Genomic DNA, 22,702 nt, shown 5'->3' with positions numbered 1-22,702 from the left:
TTATTTATAGAATAATATTTAACCTATTTAAACTTTTTCAAAGAAAACGTTCAAGGATAATGCTTTTATCTTACACTTTTCCTTCTTATAAAAAAAACCCTTTATATACAGAAAAACTTTTTCTTTAAAAATGTAATTATAAATCCAAAAAGTTGTTACAATTATGAAAATTGGCTTCATAATACAGACGATTTACATAATTAATTGTAATAATTATTTTTTCTTGATACAAAAATAAGAGAATTTTTATAAAATTAATAAATTTAAGATGAGAAAAAAACAAAACGTACAGTACCGTACACAGTAAATTTGATAAATTATCATAACAGTAAAATTAAATTAATTACAATTTATAATATAATTATAATTATTTTAGAAATTAAATTAAACTAACAAATAATAAGCCTATTTTTATATCAATCGTTTGTACAATATATAATTTATTCAGTTATAATTTATTTAACTTTGTGAAATGTTAATCAATATACTTTATTTAAATCGATATTTAATTAATCGATTTAAAAAATTTTTTCATGGTAACACTTTTTTTCTAATTTCAACGAACTAGGAATTTTTTTTTTCTATTTATTTGAAATATTTCATATTTTTCTTAGACATATTTTAGCATAATTTTGACAGCTGCGAGTTCATCTAAATACAGTACTTAATTAATTTTTTTAAGTAAAAAGTTGTTAAATTAATTATTTTATGATAAATAACTATTGTACCAAAGATAAAAGATAAATAAGTAATATGTTATTGTTAATTTAATTAAATTTTATAAAATAAATTTTTAACTTTTTATTGTTTTATGTAAAAATTATTTAAAAAATCTAATGATAAGTTCAATAATAAAGCCTTATATATTCTTAAGAAAACTCAATTTTTAAAACAAAATAATCTTATGAACTAAAAAGTACTGATTTTTGATGAATAATATAATTTTTAGATATTGGATAATAAATGAGGATCTTTTATTATCTTTTCATTTTAAAGTGGATTTTTGTACTATCGGTAAGTTTTTAAATGTATTAATCAAGATTTAATTAAAATAAAATGTTAAAATACTTAAAATCTTTTAAATTTCTAGTTTGCTCAAACCACAGAAATGACAGGTAAGTTATTAAGAAACTAATATATTGAAAGAAATATAAGTTTATATTATATTTTAGAAATATATATTTACAGTCGTAGCCCCTTCTAGCGCGTGTGGTTTTAGTGATAGAGCGGGAAATTTAATTTCCTGTTTTTTTGATATGGATTATCCGTCAACGCACTTATCGTCTTATAATTGGAGACTCGGTCGAGGAAGAGAAGCTTATTGGTATGGCGGTCCAACAACAGATGCTAGTGGCTCCGTTAAAGGTACGAATGCATTTTGGCATAAAAATGTTCGCAAGAACACCTGGTACAGAATAGCTTATTGGGACTATAAATTAGACATTTTGTGTTTATATAATATTAGTCTTTTTAATTAATAATTCAATATAATTATTGTCATTTAAGTTTAATATACAATTTTCGTTTGGTAGGTGGCTACGCATTTATTGATATATCCATTATGGGAAGACGAAAGAGCAATCAAACTAAAAAAGCTTGGTTGCCAAGTTTTAGTAATCCTCCAACAACTGGAAGAGGTAAATGTTTGAGATTTAGATATAATTTGGAAGGGTTATGTGTAGGCGGATTGAGGGTAGTGATTTACGACACAGTCGATAATAAATCCTACACTATTTGGGAAATGTTAGACACTACCGATGGCCAATGGACAAATGGAAAAGTTTCTTTTACCAGGGAAAACTCGTATCGAGTAAGATTTTCTTCTTTGTAATAATTTATAAATGTATAATTTTGATTGCTTTATGATATATACGATTACATTAAATAGATAGTATTCGAGACTTTTCCAAAAGACGATAATCTGAATCGACGAGGTTTTGCAGCTATAGATAATATCGCTTTATACGATGGTCCCTGTCCAGGTTACTATTCTTATTATTTTGAAATATTACTAGTTTAATAATTGAAAATGACGTTTAACTTTTAATACTAATTCTAGGAGATTGCACTTTCGAATATGATTTTTGTGACTGGACAAATGTCAATAGTGGAGACGATTTTGATTGGAAGATGGGAAGAGGAAGTGATAGTACTGTTACAGGTCCCGAAAGAGATCATGGTAGTAGTATCACAAAAGGAAGAACTGGTCGGAATCTTTTATAAAATGTTTGAAAATTTAAGATAAAAATATTTACAAATTTTATTTTTATTAATTAGGAGGATATGCGTATATAGATTCATCTTATCCAAGAAGACCAGGAGATACTGCCCAACTTTGGAGCCCTACTCTAAATCCAACAGGTTAATATGTTTTATTTTATTTTAGTTTTATTATTAATTATATATTTATCCTAAATAATTCTATTAATTATTTCGTTAAAAGTACTTGTTTTAAAACAGCATGCGTTTTGAAATTAAATTGGCTCTTTCAAATGTGTAAATTAATAATTTTATCAAACGAAAAGAAAGATTATTGTTGAAGTTTTAGAAATGATTTTTTATTTTAAAAAGTTTAAAAACATGTTATCAAGGTACCTTATATGTAACTTATTTACGAAATTAATATTTTGCGGAAACGGGTTGCAACTAGATTTAGTTGTAATCAGTTTCTGCAAAATATTAATTTCGTAAATAACTTACTGTATGTTATCAGCAATGAGAATTTTAGGCAATAGCTTTCAAATGCATTAAATTTCAAAACGCATTCTAATATCAATATAACATTAAAATGAAATGTTTCGTTGGTGCATCAATATAATTTTCTCGTGCTTTACTAATAAATAACTTAAGGCTAATTATAATATTTATTGAATTGTTTAAATTTTATTTTAATTAGGAGATCACGGCCCTATGTGTCTCAGCTTTTTCACTTCGATGTTTGGTGCCGGAATAGGAGGCTTGCGTATATATCTTTACGATTCGCTCCAAAAACAAATTAGCGACGCTGTTTGGAGCCTAAATTCGGGCAGTCTAACAGCCGATCAATGGCACAAAGGAGAAGTAACATTATCTTTGCCAGCTCCCTATTGGGTAATTTGCTCTTTTTATGTAAATATTCGAATTTTATATATATACGACATTTACAATATAAGATATATATACTCCAAAAATTTCTTATTACAAGGCAGATGATAAAAACAGCTAGTGTTCACGGAATATGTTCTGTATACGCATTGATATATATGCAAACTAGATATTTAATTATATACAGTGAAAGATAACATGAGCATCATCATCATTTATACAACACTTTCATTTTTCTCTAAATGTATACTTATTGCTTTAAAAACAATGATGAGCGACTATTTCTAGATGAGAGACGCAAAAGAATTCGTAGGCTTCCGACGGGCCACATACAATTTATTTATTTATTTACAGAGTTGTTGGCTTTGAGCTTGCTGAGTACCAACATACTCCACAACCGCAGAACACTAGCTACTAAAACAATATATGCTAATGATACACAAACTAGTAATATATAGTTTACTCTCATGTTTTCACTGGTCAAGTATAGCTTGAATGTTCTTCATCACCAATATCAGCTTAATTAGGGTTCCATAATGGCACGAGACAAAACTGGAAAATAAATGTAATTTTATTATTTTGTAAACGTATTAAAAATTAAATGTTTACTAAATTTAACAGGTAATTTTTGAAGCCGAAGTTAGAATCCCGGGTCAGGGTGATATTGCCTTAGATGATGTTTCTCTTGTTGATGGAACGTGTCCAAGTGAGTTCAAATTGATTGTTGCTAAATATTGTGCTTTGATGGTTATAAAGTTCTTTTTTTGTTTATATTTTACATGAATAATAAGTAGTAAAAACATTTTAAACACTTATATTTCTTACATTTAGGTGTTCCTCGAGAAGCTAGCAGAAAAGGTAAACGTATTTGTAATTAATTTCATTGCATTCATCGAAATTTTGATTTTCAATTTATTNTCATTAAAAAAAAAAAAAAAAAAAAAACAAATATGCGCACCAAAGTTGTGCAGAGACTTAGTTTACAAATCTACATCGCATTGAAATATATTAAACTACATGAAAATTTAATTTAGGAAAAAGCAATTAACACAAATACAAACAACAAACACTATAATAAATTTCAAACAGGAATTAGAGTGTTTGACAATAAACAATTCAATAAAAAATTTACTGTTTAAATTTCTTTAGTTTTTCAATTAAAAATTTAGTTTTCTAAACTTTATTTATTTTACATCAATATATTATAAAATTTGCACTAAAATAAATATCAAATAAAATAAGTTCTCATAAGAAACAATAAAAGAAAATCAAAACACAGTATAATGATATTTACTTGAAAAGAGTAAACAATAGAATGACACATTCCGGATATGTCATATCCCTAACAAAGCCTGTTGGGTGGAAGGTGAATAGTTTAGATGAAAATAACCTTATCTCCTGCGGAAACTGATAAATGTATCTCCAGTTTTAATTCTCATCAACTGTTTAGTTAAGAAGAAAATGTAATATTTAGTTTTATTTCATTTTAAATGAAAAATTGAAGAATTATTGTCGAAAATATTAATCAAAAGTATACAATCAATATAAAGATATTTTAAAAATTCATTAATTTTTTTCTATTATTTTACATTTTGGTTGTTATACAAAATTTTATACGATTGAATAGATGAAAAGAATTACTAAAATATAATTTTTAGTCAATATTATTACATAATTACATATTCTAGTAAAAACTACAAACTTTTTTAAATTTGACATTGTCTAGAGAGATGTTTCTCTATTATAAATGTGCACATATTTAAATAAAATAAGTAAAAAAGGTTCTGTATAAATTTTCTGCGTGTTAATTTTTTTGTTAATGAATTAATTAAAACTCTTTCTGTTTTAAAAGGTTAGTGAAATTAAGTTAATATATCCACAATTCAAAGTTTATCCTACGAATACTGTTTATTAGCTAGCATTTAAAATATTTGCAGAATGAATACAAATTATTTTTTTATCAACTTAATGTCTTCGGAAGAGCAATAAAATTATGTTTAATACTTGAAGTTTTAAAATGATCAATAATAACGAGCAGAAACTTTTATATTAATGTATCATTTATTTATTCAGCTTGAACTATATTTTTAATAGCTATATTAAGAAGCAATGCTTTTAAGTACTTATAAATTATAAAATATACTGTATTAAGCTAAATATAAGTATTTTATATTTATTTAAAATATTTCATAAGAAATATTTAAAAATAAATAATTTATAAATTTTATAGATCTATGAATGCAAAAAATGTATTTCAATAACGAAGAAAGTTTCAAAAATTTTGTTATAATTTTAAGATGTCATATCACAAAAGCTAAAAAATAAAAATAATCATTTTTAGGTGACTGTGCGTTTTTGGTTGATATGTGCGGTTGGCAAGAAATTTATGAAAAGTTAAGAGAGAACAGTCCACCTCTTTGGATGAGAGTTTCTGGTGATGGAACTCATCTTAATCCTCGAGGACATACTTATACAATGACGAGAGCGGGTAGATTAGGTAATTGATTTCCTTGTAATCCGTGTAAATGAAGATAATACAAAAAGTTTATTTTTGTTATTATTGTAATTTATCCCACTTTTATTTTATTGTAGATTTTTATATGAAGTTTGACACAAGTAATTTTCAACACGCTTCATTGGACAGAGGAATGCTAATCAGTCCAGTTTTAGAAACTACTAATTTACCTTACTGTTTGTCGTTTTGGGCATTTTTGTTATCTTCGACAGCTGGAGAACCCATCGGCGGTATTCTAGTAAAACTAATTCGAAGCGACAATACATCTTCCATTTTATGGAGATTAAATAATCATCAAGATTCGAGATGGTTCTATGCACAGATCGGGTTACCACAAGAAGTTAATTCCAGGGTAAAATTTTATTTTTAAATATGTAATCTTAAATTATTGCATCTAACAAGTAAACATTCAATTATAGATATAACTTTTAGTATATTCAATTCTCGTTTTGGTAATACCAGTATCTGCTGTTCTACAATAGATCGTCATAGATATATTATTTTATTGAAATTTATCAGATAAATTAAAATATGCATTTTAAATAATACATTTTGCTGTAATTAAAATTTGGCCTTAATAAATTAGGTAAAAGCAATAAATTAGGTTAATTCAAGCAATTTAATGCCTTTATTGAAGTTATTAATAATTATTATAAAACGGCAAAATACTTAATTTTCAGGGTAGTAAGTTTAATAAAAACTTGTAAATACTAATAACGTGTAAAATGATCTTTAAGTCCGACTACCCTCAAAATATGACAGACGAGCCCCATTCATCTTCCCAATCTCTCGACCTTAACCACCAAAATTTAATAGTATTAATCCTCCTAATATATAAACATCCATGCAAAACTTCAGAAATTTTCCACAAAAACACAGCAGCTGTTAACCTTCAAACTGGGTGAACAAAATCGTGCTCCCACACACACTAATATCCATGCATACAGAAAAAAACCCCCGAATTTTTTAATTTCTGGGCATTTCAAGGTCCTTGAATCCAAAAATGTAAAAATCTTGGGTGGTCATTTTTTGACTGATCATGTGATTAATAATATTAGCCTTCAAATTTCTTAAAAATTCATAATATCAACCAAGTTTAAATTAAAATGAGATTTATAGCCAGTACAGATTACATATTTATAGAAGTTTATTGAAGAACTAAATATGATTGTCCACATTTTAACAGGTTGCCATTGAAGCAATTAAAGGAGCAGAATCCAGATCAGTAATAGCGATAGATGATATAACTTTCACAACCCCTTTTAAATGTATTGGTACGTACAAATTTTCACAATGTTTTATAAAATTTTTAAATGATTTACTTACAGTACTTTGATACCTTGTGCATACTATAGGAAAACCAACAAGAGCTCTTACAGCTTTAGGTAAGAATATTTCAGTTAAAACTGCAATTATTTACAAATTTGTTAATAACAACACGTTTCTCTATTGTGCTAATTGAAATAGGTGACTGCGCATTTGATGTAGATTTATGTGATTGGAAATCCGTTACATTTACCTCTAGTTCTCCAAAATGGCGAGTTCCGAGTGGTCAAGCACGTCCAGCAACAGTTAAAGATCATACTTTTAACGTTCCTGGAGGTAATTAAATATAAGTTTTTAACTTTATATATGTATTTATATATCTATCCGGTTAATAAAGTGAGATAGATTTCTATTAGAGTGGTTCAAGTTTTTTCTCTAGACAATCCTGTAATTTTTTCTCCGGGTAAATTTTTCAATTTCTTCGTTTGAACATAAAAATGTATATTTGTTCTTTTTTCACTTTTAGCCGGGTTTGTTTATATCGACGTCTTCACTCTACCTACAGCAGCAACAGCAGAACTGCATAGTCCCACGATGGATGGGAATAAATCTCGATGTTTTACATTTTGGTACGCGACTATTGACGAAGAAGAAGGAGCAACACTCAGCATTTATGTTAAAAGCAATAATACTTCAAATATCGTTTGGAGTTTTGTAAGGGATGCTGAAGAAGAAAATTCTCCATCTTCTTTTTCATTTGGTCAAGTGGAAGTATTCAGTGAAGATGATTTCACTGTAAGCAAATTAATACTTTACAATATTTATAAGTGAAAAATTAACAAAATTCTATACATAAATAAATATTTGAATGTAATCAATGGTTTGAATATTTAATGCAATATAATATATATGCATATGTTATATTGCATTAAATTACTCATATAATAACCACGAATGAAAATCATTTTTAACACAAAATAACTCGCTAAACCTGTCAACGTACACTATAATTATATTATTTAGCAAGGAGAAGTACAGTATATTATTACTTATTACAAGAATTCTGTGATTTTATTGAATTTTAATACTGTAGCCAACAATTATAAATTTCAAATACATTTATCAATAATTTAAAATTAAGTAAATATATTTTTTTTAAAATTGGTTTAAAATTTCATTTTAAAAAAGTCTATAAGTTAGTCGAGTCCCACTATTGCTCAAATTTATTCCTGCAATAGTAAATTTTAAAATGTATAATAAAACAGATACCGGTACTCGACTTAATTGACTGTGCTTTATTTTCTCAAAATTTTGAAATAAAGCTCTACGAAGGTTTATGGACTGAAAATGATTGACAAATGAACGTTGAACGAAGAAAATTGAATAATGCTTATCGAAAATTAAGGAAAAACAATTTTAATACATTAATTTCATAATACTTTTGCTAATTAAATGGTTCAAATTAATACTGATTAATTTACACAAAAATAGTGTACACATTAGATGATCAACTAATTAACATAATAAAAAATACAAATAAAATTGTTATTTAAAAAATTTTAAATTTGAAATGAAAATAATTATTCTGTATATTAAAAGGTAAACTCAAAACATATAATTCGATTTACTACTACTAATATTAAATCATATATTGAATACAATGAAACTTACGAGTTTATTTTATATGATATAATTCATACAAATATATACATAGCAAACAATTTAATCAAAATATATTTGAGTAAATTAATATATATATAATTTCTGTGCATATGATTTGCGCTGTTATATATATTTATATGTAATTTATTCAAATAGAAGAATATGTATAGGATATAAATATAGTTTTTCCTAGCCACATGATTTTAATTTATTTAGTTTATAAATCCAGTTATACATTATGATCTGAACACTAATCATATTTTATATTTTGAAACAAATAACTAATAAAAATATATTATTCTAATGTTTCAATAATAATAGTCAAGCTTTTTAATTTTGAAATTTTCATACAATTAAAAATATCATAATATAGACTTTGTAATAATCTATACTGTATATATAAAATTGAATTTGTGTCTATCTGTTCGAGTACCATGGGTAAATAGCTGAACCGGTTTATATGAATTCGTACAGTACATGTGTACTATACGTCTGTAGATAAATATATACTCCACTGAACATTACCATTGCCATTTTCATCCGCGTTAGATTGTCAGCGAGTCCCAGAACTTCTTTCAATGAAAAATTGTTTTTAGTCGAATCCATTATAAGTTTATCATATTTTTTCCCCGTATATACATTTTTATATGAGTCCATTACCTTTACTTAATACATCATTTTTCCGAGCGAAGCCGGCTACCTCGGCTAATAAATAATATCGATAAAAAAAATAATTTTAGAATAAGATAATTGACTAATGACTAAAATGACAATTTGGTTCTAGGTCGTTATTGGGGCAACAGTGCAGCATTCTGGATTTGTTATTGATGACATTCGATTTTATGAAATGGATACATCATGTCCTAGTAAGTTCATAGTTTTAAATACATATGTAGAAAAATTGTTTAAATTCTTATTATATTTAAATATTTCATTCGCAGCACGTCCTCCTTATTTCGCTCCAACAGTTCAACCTAATAATTTGCCAACTACTTAACTTTTGATGCTGTGCCATTCTCTGGCATAAAATCTACGGGTTGCCAAACTAATCTTTTCAGAGGTCATCAATGGATTTTTCGTCTAGTCATGTATATTATTTAATGAATCGCATTTTAACATCATTAACTTTGTAATGTTTATTTAAAATTGTAAATCATTTTTTTAAATGTTTATAGAAGGAATACTGAGAATAAAGTTTTACATGAAATGCAGATTATATAACTTTTTATAATTACATTAATTTCTTGGAATATTCATTAAAAGATAGACTATTAGATTTATTTAAAGATATTAAGAAATGATATTAAATTTCAAATCAAGATTTTTGGTTTAATCATTTTAAAGACAAGTTGATAAATTTAAAAAATGGGAGAAGTGAGACACAATATTATCGATGAAATAAAATAAGATATAAAGAATAAACTAATTTTTTACCTAAATTTATTCTGTATGCTTTCCTGTTTTTTTTTCTTTCGATAGTGCAAATCATTTCATCAACAAACTCGAAAACATGTAGAAAATTTTTTGGATCATATGAGGCTGTCAGAAAAAGAATGAGACTGTAACTATAACTTACCAACGTGCTAGTCAGTATTAAAGTTGCTTAGTACTTGATTGCTTACTGTTCTCTCAATTAGTTGTATGTCGTTCGGAATTAGCACAAAGTTACTGTTGAGAACAAATCACACATGAACACTCTTTTCGGATGGAAAAAGTAGGTTTATTTTCTATTAATATAATGTAGAAAGGATATGAATGTGCATTTCGGGCTTTATGTCCTTTTTCAGTCCTTATTTTATTAAATATATCGGCAAAAAACTATGTAAGAAATTATAGAATGTATTAAATTATATTTAACATGCGCGTACAAAATTTTTTTTCAAAAAATATAATTACCTAAAAATTACTATAGTGATAGCTGGAATAACTAATTATTAAAACCGTGGGGTAAAATAAGTAAAATTGAAATAATAAAAGAATAAGAAGATGAAAAAGTAATAAAATGCTATTAAAATAATATGACAATATACCTGTAGAAATAAAATTATTTTTGTTAAAACGTATAAAATGTTTTATGGGCTAGTACAAATAAAACTGAAATACCTTGTATATTAGAAAATAAGTTAATAAATAAATAAATAAAATGTTGTAAAAATAATAAGAAGGTATACCTGTAAAAATAAATATATTTTCGTTAAAATGTATTTAAAATTTGACTAAACACGGTAGTAAAACATAAAAACCTTAAAACCAATTAAAACTGGTAAAAAATAAGATGTAACTTAATCTGTAAACATACAGATTCACTGTATGTTTATCAGAAAGTCTAATATTTTGTACGATACAGTGAATTAAAAAGGGGTGGAGAAATGGGAGGAAAAACATCTTAAAATAGACTTTTCTATCAATATTTTGGTAGTAATGGCTGCTAGATCTCACTGATGACAACGTCAATGTTTAAATTCATTCTGTGACATTCGTTTATTTTAATAATTTCAATATGTTTAAAAAGCTTTCTTTCACAACATTATCAGAAAATGAATTTATTAAATATTATCTTCTTTGTAATATTTAAGTGTATTAATAGTATTGAAAAAACTTTTGAAAAACATAAATAAATAATTTAATAATAAAGTACCTATTTCACTATTCACTATTTAACTATTTCAGATTAACTTCGTTACGATAACTTCAACATAATTTCAGCGTAAGTATACCATTAATTCAGCATAATTTCATGATAACGTCACGATTATCTCAGCATAATTTTCGCATAACTTTCAGCATAATTGTACAATAACTTCTGTATAACATTAGCAAAACATTAAGCCTAACTATAGCATATATTTATCAAAACATTCGACACAAGTTTCGCATAACGTCAGCATTACTTTAGCAGGACTGTACCATTACTTCAGTATAACTTTAGAAGAAAAGCTGCTCTTCCACAAGCAATCAATACTGCTTTATGCTCTATAAATCGTGTAAGCTGTCATTGATACTTTTACATTTAAATCTTGTTTATTAGTGAGGTTGAAGCCAAAGTTTTAAACGCGAAAGCGTGTACGTCGGACGTTTAGCGCCGCTTTCCTATAAGTTTAGAAGGTTGACATTGGTGTTTGGATAGTCAGTGGAATCAAGCTTAACATTCCAAACACTATTGTTAAACTTCTAGACTTACAGGAATGCGTCACTGAACGTTCGACGTACATGTTTTCTTGTTTAAAACTTTCGGCCTCAACCTTGCTATTATTTCCCTGTTTATGGTGCACATTTTTAATTAAAATATTTGGATTCTGCAACTGTCTGGAACAGTATGTTTTTAACTTAACCATAAGTTCAGCATAAGTTTACCATAACTTCAGCATAGGTTCACTATAACTTCAGCATAGGTTCAGCATAGGTTTACCACAGGTTAACCATAACTTCACGAGCAAGGCAATGCTAACAAAACCGTACTGTAAACAAAAAAATTTATACTCACAACTAATATACTTCTATTTATTTATCTTCCTTCTCTCTTCTAACAAGAACATGATTCTGCAACATCTTTAGTAACTATATCTTGTTTTATTTTACTTGACTTTTTTCTCGTACTTTTAACATAAGTTTGTTCTTTCTTCCTCTTTGAATTTTCATTTTTCTTGTTGATTGCTTTCGTGGCTGATGGAACAATTTCTGGCTCTTTCCATATTGGTATGCGACCCGCTCCTGGATAAACGTTACTCAAACGCTGAAGAAATGAATCGAAAAGTTCTGCTGGTTTCAGTTTTTCCTATCTCACAATCTTCTTGTACGGTACATAAAGGTATATAAATACGAATCAGTTATATCTTCAGTGTAAATGGGTTCTATCTGTTTTTCAAACAACGCCAACAACATCTTTCAATTCTTTGCATATGGGCGCCCGTAACTGGATAAACGAAATTTTCTGCGTGTTTCAGTTTGATGTTTAAGCTTCAAAGAGAATGAATAAAATCATGCTCCTCCCACACAAACACAAACATACAGAAAAACCTTAGCATTTCTTTCTAGCATTTTTCGACGTTTCAAAGTCTCGAGTCTAAAAATTTTAAAATCTTAGGGGGCCATTTTTTTGACCAATCGCCGATTGTGATACAGAGATCTTATTGGTGCATAGCAGTGGCGTGCCGTGACATTTGATGATAGGAAAGCTGTGTTTCTGTAAGAAGCCAACTTACAGGGGCAATTAGTTAATGCTTTTCAGGGTTCATTCGTATTCATTTATTCGATAAGCCAGTAAAAACCGTATTTCGTAGAACGTACACTTCTTTATACGTATTTTTAATAGATTATCTGACGTACTTAATAAATAAACAAGTTCAATATAATTACATCTGTTATTAGATTCAATAGATTTCCTATGTCCTCTAAATTCCAATTTTTGTTTTGAAAAAAAAAACATAACATCTATTAATTTAGACATAATATATCTATTAGCCGTAATTATCTTGTTATAATTTTCAATATTTATTTTATATTGTTTACTAATGTTAATTTCTATTCTGCTTTGATTTCCAAATTGCTTCAATTTTACGAAAGAATCTATATAACATTTACGATTTTCGTGTCTTGCCAGCTTTACTCAAATTGTTTAAATTGTCAAAGCCATTCTTATTCCACACACTAATTTCATTTGAAAATAGTAGGCAAGGCCAACAAAACAATTTTTGCATTTTTATGCATCACGTAAAATGTGCATTTTTATGCACAAAGCCATTTTACATCTTCATAAATTTTATCGTGAAAGTGTCTAATAAATTTTTTTGTTGATGTATTTATATTTCATTTAGGCATTGGTCTTTCTCTTTTAATAGTGTTTTCTTTCTCATTATATGGTCTCCAGCCAAAACTTTTTTGAAATAAATTATCAATATCACAATTACATTCTGAATCGCTAGCCATAATATAAGGGCTAAAATTAAAAATAAAATTATAAAAACTTGTTAAAATAAAATGTGTGATGGATATACAATTATACATACCTGGTACAAAATATTCAATTGTATGAATATACTTTTAAAGAAAATTATAATTAAATATAGTTTTGTGAAGAAACGTACATAAAAATAACATAAAATATTTTATACTTTTTAAATATTAAAACAATCCACTTAGTTAAAATTGCTCCCTACAAGTGGCTAATGAATGGAATCAGAGACGGTCTTGGTAGGTGTGCAGTGCGTGCATGCGTGCCAAATCCCGAGGGTGCCGATACCGGTTAATGTCAAATGCCTGTTTTGTGGCATCACTGATATATCTGAAAGGACGCGACAGGGATGTTGTAGATTTTAAACGTTTCTCACCATAGCTGTAAAAATCTACATATGTTAAATTTAATAGTCATTTGTTTTCTAATTAATTCGTTTTAGGACCAGGTGTCCACGGAAATTTCCAAAATTTACAACTTTTTAGTCACTCTCATTGAACTGGAAAAATTTTTTTGTACCTTGTGCATCTCATTTATTAAATTTATTTGTAAATGATGCTGCCAAAGTAATAGTTAATTTTTTAACATTATACAAGAATTGTAGGTTAGATGTACCTTAGGTAGCCAAAATGGCCGCGCTTCCGACCGTTCGTGGTCCAGACGGACTCCTCCGGAGGGTAGCCACAGGCAGGCCGCCGAGTGCCAAACGTCATTAGTTATTGTAGTTATTGATTCACGGTAGTTCTTGAACAAAATAAAAAAAATAAATAAAAAAGGAAACGTCTTCTAAAAATGTAGCTAATCTAACGGAAACTAAACGAACCTAATCGAAGCACTGCCATTTTGGCTACCTAAGGTAAATTTAACCGAAATCCGTAAGTAATGTAAGATGAACCAGCAGAATAATTATATCAAATATTTTAATGGATTTTTTAAAACTCCTGTCAACTATACAGAACTATTATAAAAACATACTAGTAAATTCCTATCGTTAGGTTAAGTTATAAATCTATTCATGATTCACATAATGGGGAGAGGGCGGCCAAATATCTAGCAGGCAGGCGGCTAACAGCCCAGAACCGGTCCTGGATAGAATCATTGGAAGCGTTATACAATATTTTGGTGTGTAGCTTGCACTAGCTAAACCGGGTGAGGTTGGTGCTCTGTAAAGCGCATGCCCGAATGCGTATAATCTGGCTGCTTGGAAGCTGACCCGGTTTCGACAATACAGCGCTTCCATTCCGCCACTGATATTCGAATGTACAATAGAAACTTTATCGTTTTTTTCACATGTATAGAAATTTGTAATAAGATACATAATGCGGTTATAATATAATATTAATTTTAATTAACTCAAAGTGCGTTAAAATATGAAAATAATCGCGTAATGTGTATTTAAATTTAGAAAATACAAGGGAAGTGGCGCTTTTACCGCTTCCGTGGACGGCACGCCACTGCTTACGAGTATCCAAAAGTATAAAATGATAAAAATTTGGGCAATGATTTGAGCTTTTTTTAATCCTAATTTACAAACGTTTTTATTCTAATTTGCTTTCTTGAATCTTTTTTTTTTTTCTTTAAACTCCGCCCTGTGGGTACTAAGAGGGCCTCTTTTAGCAAGCCTATTATGAATTAGGCCAGACCCACAATGGGACGACCGGGAGGTGAGGGACGGGGCCCGACATATCCAGACGGATCATCCTCGAAAAATTCCTTGGGATTTTTCGACTCGTCCGGATTCCGATCCCGGGTCCCAGAATGGTAGGCTGTCACCTTGTCCGCTGAGTTATCCGGCCTTTGCAAAATGGTTAAATAGGATGTAATCTTTTAAATAATAATTAAAAAAATCTATAACTTTTATGTAAAACAAATTACAATACAAATAAATATCGAATATATATTTTTTCTATTTCCATTTATACGGAAGTGGTAGATTATTTATTTTTAACTTGATATACTGTACTTTTAATTTCATGACCAATATTAATAGTTTTTCGTCTAGAATTGTGTGGTGGCGCTTGTAACATGAACTCGTTTCATTCGATGCTTCAAACGTTTTGAAATTTTGCATTATTTTCAATATGTAAAGTGATAAATATTATTTTTCTAGTTAGAATAGCCATGACAGTTTACGGAATCTAGTAATAATTATTTATGCGTTTATGAGGTTTCTAAAATTTGCTAATATGCATATTTTCATTATGTTTACGTAAATCTTCATTATCCATAAGTCGGAAGTAATAAAGAAATGCTTTACAGAAGATGAGAAAATCAGCCAGAAAAAGCAAGTCAAGAACAAAAAGAAAATTGGAGGCTGATCCGAATAAGACATTAGTTAAAATTGCTAATAGATTAAAAGATCCATTACAAGAACTTTGCTGTGAGTCTAAATACACAGAAAATAATCTTAATTTAAGTATTGTTAGTATGCCTTCTTCTCATTTAGATGAAACCACAATTCAATGGGCTTTTCAGTTAACGAAGACTAACATGAAAACTTTATATGAAACTTGTGAATGGGGCTGGGATGATGATGATAAACTATCTCAGCTGAAACATCGCACAGCTAGATTTTTAATTGTCAAAGATGAAAATAACCATCCAAAAGCTTTTGTTCATTTTCGGTTTGATATGGATTTTGGTGATCCTGTAGTATATTGTTACGAAATACAAATAGAAACAGACATACAAAGGAAAGGTGTTGGAAAACATTTAATAAATTTATTATGCAAAATTGGAGCTATGACCGAAATGAAAAAAGTTGTCCTAACTGTTTTGAAACATAATAAATTGGCATATAATTTTTATACAAGAATTTGTGGATTTAAAATTGATGCATCATCACCAGATAAAACAGAAGAAGCTTGTTATGAAATTCTAAGTAAAGAATGTGAGTTTGGATGCAGTGTTACTAAAAGGTTTCCTAAAAATGCAATCTAATGCACAGTGCCGTAACTAGTCATTCCTGTGCCCTGTGCAGGAATTTGCATTTAGGCCCCTTAATTAATTAGGTTTGGGAAAGTAATAAAACAAATACATGCATTTTGGGCCCCTCTTCCAAGTGGGCCCCGTGCGGGTGCACCTGTTGCACCTGTCTAGTTACGGCACTGCTAATGCATACAAATAAATCAGTAAAAATTATGCAATTTTGAAATATGATATTTTAAAAAAGTCTCAAAATGATTTTCATGAAATAGTTTATGTACTGTATGTATACAGTATATGTAGAGTTTGGGTGTAAAAGACAGTAAGCACCAAAATGGAAGTTAGGAGAAAATTAATAAATTAAATCCCATAAGATTTTTTATTTGGTTACTTTAATCAGAATAAAGTGCAGGTTATAGCTAAAAAGTGCATAAAATATTTAAATTGAAGTACATTGCTTTTAGCGATTAACATGAATTGCAGCATACTAATAAAAATGGCATTGCCAATTTTTATACCAAATCCTTTATATATTGAAATATGAAATAAGAGTTAATAGGAATAATTTATTTTGAATAGGAAATGGAACATTTAGATTAATTCATCATTATTTTAAAAAGTATTACAATATTAAATTTGAATATTAATGACAACTCTTGTATCAACTTATTCATTTAAGACTGCATTTTCAGAATTTGAATTTTCATTATCTTAGCACTTTTGTTAGAACCTAAAAGTGCTAAGCTGATAAAGATACAAACTGAAAAAGCAGTTTTGAAAGTAGTCAAATTAATAAGTTATATATGATGATATTTGACAAAAACCTACATCAGGAGATTCTGTTCAGCTGAACCCATGGAATAAAAAATAAGTTAGCATTGAGTAATATGTATCTATTAATAAAAAACATTTAAGTGCTTTTTATCAATAAACTTTCAAATATTTAATAAGATAAATTGAATATTTGTATTAAATAATGATAAGTAGTGAGATATAATGCTGCCTTAATGTGTATGTACTAAAAACAAATGTTACATCAGGGCAAATATCAAGAAAATAATCTAAAATGGCCTTTTGATTTCATACTTAACAGTAGGAACAATATAATGATAGATTAAATTAGAGCATAAATTCCTGAAGTTATCAGCTTAAATAACAATGACTGAAATGAACAGATGTTCAATAACTATATGCAAAGTTTTCCAGCTGTATATCTATTGAACCTCAACTTTAAATTTAAAATATGTTTTAAGTTCTCTCTAACCCTTAACTAATATGCTAATGTTTTTTCTTTTAAGTAACATGGTGTGGACTCACAGACTGTTTATTTTAATTTGTATTTAGAATTACAATATTGGTAGTTAAAAGGGTTTATTCAATTTAAAAGATGATAATATACATTAGTAAACTAAGAAATGAGTTTTATTTCTTTTGTTATTGATTAAACTGAATTTTTCTCTAATGTCAGAATCATTAATTCTTTTTCCTTCATGAATATGTATTGTTTATACAAAGTAAATTATTTTTGTGCCTTAATTGTCTCTGCACAGTCTGCATATATTTTTTGGCCTAGTAAGGCATACTCGTGTGTTAGTAACAATGTTATTACTTAACAACTTAACATGAAAAATCTAGTAATGTCACTTACATGCAGCAGTCTCGAAGACCATTTGTGAGAACAAACTGGAATAAAATGAAAATGACCTTTATTCAATGTTGTGTTGTCTTCAAATTGAAGACAACACAACATAGAATATTAGGCAATATTATTCTATGATATTTAAAAAAAAACAAAAGAAAACTACAACAGAATATCTTACTCATTGCTTTTAAACTAGCAGAATGTAAATTCATTTAAAGATAAAAAGAGGGACAATTTTCTCAACTAACAGAAAGTTCTATAACTTTTATAGAAAAATTAAATTCCTTAACAGTCTAAAACCAGTCCATGTTACTTGAAGGTTAAAACAATTTTTTAATTTTTAATTAAAAAAATATATATATATAATTTTTTTTTACTTATATTTTAAGCAATAACAAATAATACATAATTAAGTAACTTTTTTTGCATTTTTAAAAGAATTATTTCCTGTATATTTGGTAACAATATATTTAGTTTTTAAGAAGTGCTCATTGCTTCAGATTGAATAATAATTGTCATTAAACAAATCCAACTATAAAATATATTTTCAGTGTGTTTACATTATACTATATTTTAAAAAGTATAGTGTAGCATATGTAAGATTTTGTAAACAATGTTATAAAAATCATTGTATCATTATTCTATAAGGAAATATTTTTTTAAAAATTATATTAAACTTATTTGCAGAAAAATATTTAAATTTTATTATATATTTATAATGAACTTTATTTAATGAAATTAATAAACCAAATATTTCAGTTTTATTTAAAAATTTTTTGTGCTTAATATTATTTAATAACATATCTGTTGAAACTTCAACAAACAGTAATTAGTTGTTGATGATGATTCCAAATGTCCAATTATTTTCTAAATATAGTAGCATGTTACTATTTCATTCATTGTTGTAATGTGTATATAATAAAATATTCTAATATGAAGTATTAATATATTAAATAAATTTTATTTTGTAACATAAAAGGTGTCATTATTATTATATATCTTGCATATGAATGCTATTTCATTTCATGAAAAATTTAATGTAGTTTTAATGAATTATACTTTATAGTTATTAAGCATTTTCATCAAATTACCTACTCTATATAACTATATTTGCAGGTAGAGTTACACCTTCCAGTTCACTAAATTCTGAGAACATTCAGGAAATTAGAAAGAGGATCACACAAAAATTTCATTACATATATAAATAACAGGTGTAGGAAAAAACTAATACTAAATATATTCAAATATTATCATTTTACTTTTTTATTTTAATGGAGCAGTTATACATTTGAAGATGACATTTGATCTTTAATTATTTGGTGGTAATGCAGCATATGGTCCAGTATTGCCCATTTTTAGAAAGCATTTCATAGTGTGACCTTATATTGTCTTGATAACAATGGATTCCATTTTGCTCATGCACAGTTAGCTTAATGGCTGCTTAATAAACAACAAAAGATATGCTGACAACATAGTCCTGCTGAGTGAAAGTAAAGAGAGATTACAGAAAATTCTGAATCAACTGTTCAAAACTGGATTGGAGAAATTCCATATGAAAATAAATGAAAAAAAGACAAAAGTAAGGAAGGTTTCAAAGAAGGAAGATATGGATGAATTTCAGATCATGCTGGGAAATAAGGAACTTGAAAGGGTTAAAAAGTTTGAATGTCTGGGAAGCTGGATAACGAGTGATAATAGATGTAAAATGGAAATTAAAAGCAGAATTAATAAAGCAAAAGCTGCCTTTTATCAAATTTATCATATATTAACAAACAGAGGCCTTAACATAAAACTGAAAATAAAGATCCTAAGGACAATGATCTGGAGTGTACTAACATACGGATGCAAGGCATGGACTCTTACACATGAAATGATGAAAAGAATTAACTCATTTGAAATGTGGTGCCTGAGAAAGATGCAAAGAATAAGTTGGACAGAAAAAATAACAAATGAGGAAGTTTTAGGCAGGCTGGGCTTGAGGAGAAGGTTGCTTATAAATATCCAACAAAGAAAGGTATGATATGCTGGACATTTGGCTAGAGGATCAGGAGGACAACTACTAAAGACAGTGATTGGACTGGTTGATTGACAGTGATTGGACAGTGAGGGACTGGTGGAGGGGACAAGACCTAGAGGAAGACCCCGAAAGACTTGGAGAGATAACATCAAAGACTGGACTGGAAAGGATTTAAGAGAAGCCTGGAATAGAGAAACATGGAGAGGAATAGTTCATCAAATGCAACCCTCTGTAGAGAGGATGCCACTGGATAGATAGAACTCGATAATTAAACTTCAGATCAAAAAATGACAACTTTTGATTTGGGTTTTCCACTCTATAAACCTGTGAAATTTGGCCATCATTTCTGCAACACACTGTATCTTCTATGGTTTTGTATGGTGTGGCATAAACAATTATAACAGTAGAACATAAATTTTAAGAGTTAAAGAACTAGTAATATTTAAACAGGAAAAACCATTTCGAAAAAAAAAAAAAACACATTAGCCACCAATCTTCAAACTGTTATAATTATTATTTGTAACTGACCTGCCTCTCTGTTTTATTTGCTCACAAGGAGTTCCGAAAACATTTTTTCTATTTTCTACCTGGTGTTTAAAATAAAATAAATAAAAGTATTTAGGGAGTCTAGCTTTGTTAGACTATGTAGTTTTAGTGGTAAGAGTCACATGTCTGGCCACAAAGAGTCATTGGGATGGGAAGAGAGTCAAAATTAGCAAAAATATTGGGCTATATGGTTTGTGAACATTCTGCTCCATCAGTGCAACAATATGGCTGCTCCCATGTTACCAAATTCTTTATGAGGAGTATGAATTTTCTTTACTTTTGGATGGATAATTATCTCAGACAATTGGACAGTATTGTATATTACTTTTTGGAGTTGCTTTCCCAATATTTTGAAAACATGCACTAATTGTTCAGTAAATCTTTGCTATATTACATCATTTCCTGTGCTCTAAAAGAATGGGTGCTGATACCCAAGTTTATTTACTGAACTTGTTTTTAATTAATCATACCATTCTGAATTCAGGCAGAGTACAAAAAACACTGTAGGTGATGAAGAACAGGGCAGTATCTGGTATAGACAATCTGTGAAAAATTTGTGTTTTATGACAGAATCAAACCTACACTTCTCTACAGCCTCAAGTTGATGCCACTGAATCAGCCATCTGGTGGTCTTAAGTTGTATCATGCTCAGCAGCATTATAGTAGCCAATTATAAATTTTAAAGAAGAATTTTAAATTAAAAAATGTAAAGAAACTACTCAAATTTGTTTGGTAGGAGTCAAGCAAAGGATGACCATTGACCAGGGACTTTTTACATAATATTACATAACTTGAGATAAATTGATTGCTGGTTTGGGGTGGTCTGAACCTGGGAAGTGCACTTAATGCCATGTTGAAGTTTTGTACACAGAGAAAGTGATGAGGTGAGTGGAGTGTTTCTTTTTCCATCTAACCCATGTGATTATGCCAGCTTTGAATAGCACACTTGACTTTTTGTGAAGTACTTGATGTTATATAGTTGGGGGTTTGGAGGCTTGCCTCACCTCCCCTCCTATATAACAACTGCAAATGACAACAAGCACATCAACACATGACTACATGCAGAACAGTGAAAGTGACAGCAATGCTGAGCTTGGAGAATACATCTTGTCCCTCCCACATGTCAATTGATCATAGTAAAAAAAGTACAAAGAATGATAGATTGTGGTTCATACCTGAAGAGTTTATGCAGTAAAAGTTTGCACTTTGTCTGCCAGAAAGCATCACAGTAGTAAAATAAAGTAAAATGGTGACTCCATAGCAGCAAGTGCAAGTGGTAGGGAGGTTTGTGGAAACAGAATTGACAATTACAGTGCAAATAAATTATTGAAGAATGTATGGAGCCAATCTACCTGATGTGAAAACATTTAAGGCATGGGTCTGTAAATTCCTGGCTACTAAAAGTTAGTTAAACAGTCTGTAGGTGCACGTCATAGAATGGATGACATGCACCTACAGACCAAAGAAAAAATGCATGCAACCCAGCATTATCTTTCAGCAGGATGGAGCTCTCCATTGAACTATGGATGTTTGCAAGTTCCTAAATAACAAATTTTATAATCATTTTATTGGATTCGAGGGACCCATTTTCAGGCCACCATGTTTCCCAGATATTACTCTGCTGGATTTCTTTTTGTTGGGGTAAGTGACTGTGTGTATGTGATTAAAGTGGATGACATCCCTATGTTAAAAACTTGCATTTTGATGTGATTGTTACAGTGACAATGGACTTGTTGGAAAGAACTTAGCAAGAAATTGAATACAGGCTTGATCTTGTCTATGCTACAAATGGTTCACATGTAGAGATCAACTAGAGATAAATAAATGTTTTCTCATGTTTTTGTATTTTGTCTAATTTTGTTTTCATATCCTTTGTAGTTTCCTTATTGTGATGTTTTGAAATGTGGCATATTTGAAAGGAACATGCTGTAGATAATCATACTAGTTCAAGGTAAAAACTATTTTTTGTGCTCTTCCCTGTCCCAGACCTCCCCAGGACCCCATCAATTGATTTATCTCATCAAGTTACATATTATGTAAAAAAAATCCCTGGTCACCCTTTATTTGACTCCTACCAATTAGAACAAATAGTTC

At 28.8% G+C, this 22,702-nt stretch overlaps 2 protein-coding genes across 2 annotated transcripts; both read left to right on the top strand.

Annotated features, from left to right (window-relative positions):
• Positions 1-983: 983 nt before the first annotated feature.
• LOC111640991 (MAM and LDL-receptor class A domain-containing protein 1-like) lies at positions 984-9,644 on the top strand. The gene is made up of 18 exons (XM_023387096.1): positions 984-1,014; positions 1,091-1,115; positions 1,189-1,365; positions 1,533-1,810; positions 1,889-1,982; positions 2,060-2,206; positions 2,278-2,361; positions 2,897-3,090; positions 3,706-3,790; positions 3,916-3,942; positions 5,426-5,581; positions 5,677-5,951; positions 6,786-6,873; positions 6,955-6,984; positions 7,067-7,201; positions 7,392-7,660; positions 9,312-9,393; positions 9,469-9,644. The coding sequence occupies exons 2-18, from the start codon at positions 1,109-1,111 to the stop codon at positions 9,522-9,524; spliced, it is 2,184 nt and encodes a 727-aa protein (XP_023242864.1). The 5' UTR covers positions 984-1,014; positions 1,091-1,108; the 3' UTR covers positions 9,525-9,644.
• A 5,847-nt stretch (positions 9,645-15,491) lies between these two features.
• LOC111641081 (N-alpha-acetyltransferase 40-like) lies at positions 15,492-18,588 on the top strand. Its single transcript, XM_023387200.1, has 2 exons — positions 15,492-16,414; positions 16,589-18,588. Exons 1-2 carry the CDS (start codon positions 15,741-15,743, stop codon positions 16,590-16,592), a joined length of 678 nt encoding a protein of 225 aa, XP_023242968.1. The 5' UTR covers positions 15,492-15,740; the 3' UTR covers positions 16,593-18,588.
• Positions 18,589-22,702: the final 4,114 nt, after the last annotated feature.

Source organism: Centruroides sculpturatus, unplaced genomic scaffold (assembly GCF_000671375.1).
Source record: "Centruroides sculpturatus isolate CEXI.00-Female unplaced genomic scaffold, Cexi_2.0 scaffold101, whole genome shotgun sequence".
NCBI classification, from domain to species: Eukaryota; Metazoa; Arthropoda; class Arachnida; order Scorpiones; family Buthidae; genus Centruroides; species Centruroides sculpturatus.
Note: the sequence above shows the minus strand (reverse complement) of the source record. Positions and strands in the feature narration are given on the sequence as shown.

Excerpts from the sequence above, each read along its gene's own strand:
- LOC111641081 (XM_023387200.1), top strand. The coding sequence starts at position 15,741 with ATGAGAAAATCAGCCAGAAAAAGCAAGTCAAGAACAAAAAGAAAATTG.
- LOC111640991 (XM_023387096.1), top strand. Across the intron at positions 3,091-3,705 it reads CTTTGCCAGCTCCCTATTGG|GTAATTTTTGAAGCCGAAGT; the intron begins GTAATTTGCTCT and ends TAAATTTAACAG. Across the intron at positions 9,394-9,468 it reads AATGGATACATCATGTCCTA|CACGTCCTCCTTATTTCGCT; the intron begins GTAAGTTCATAG and ends TTTCATTCGCAG.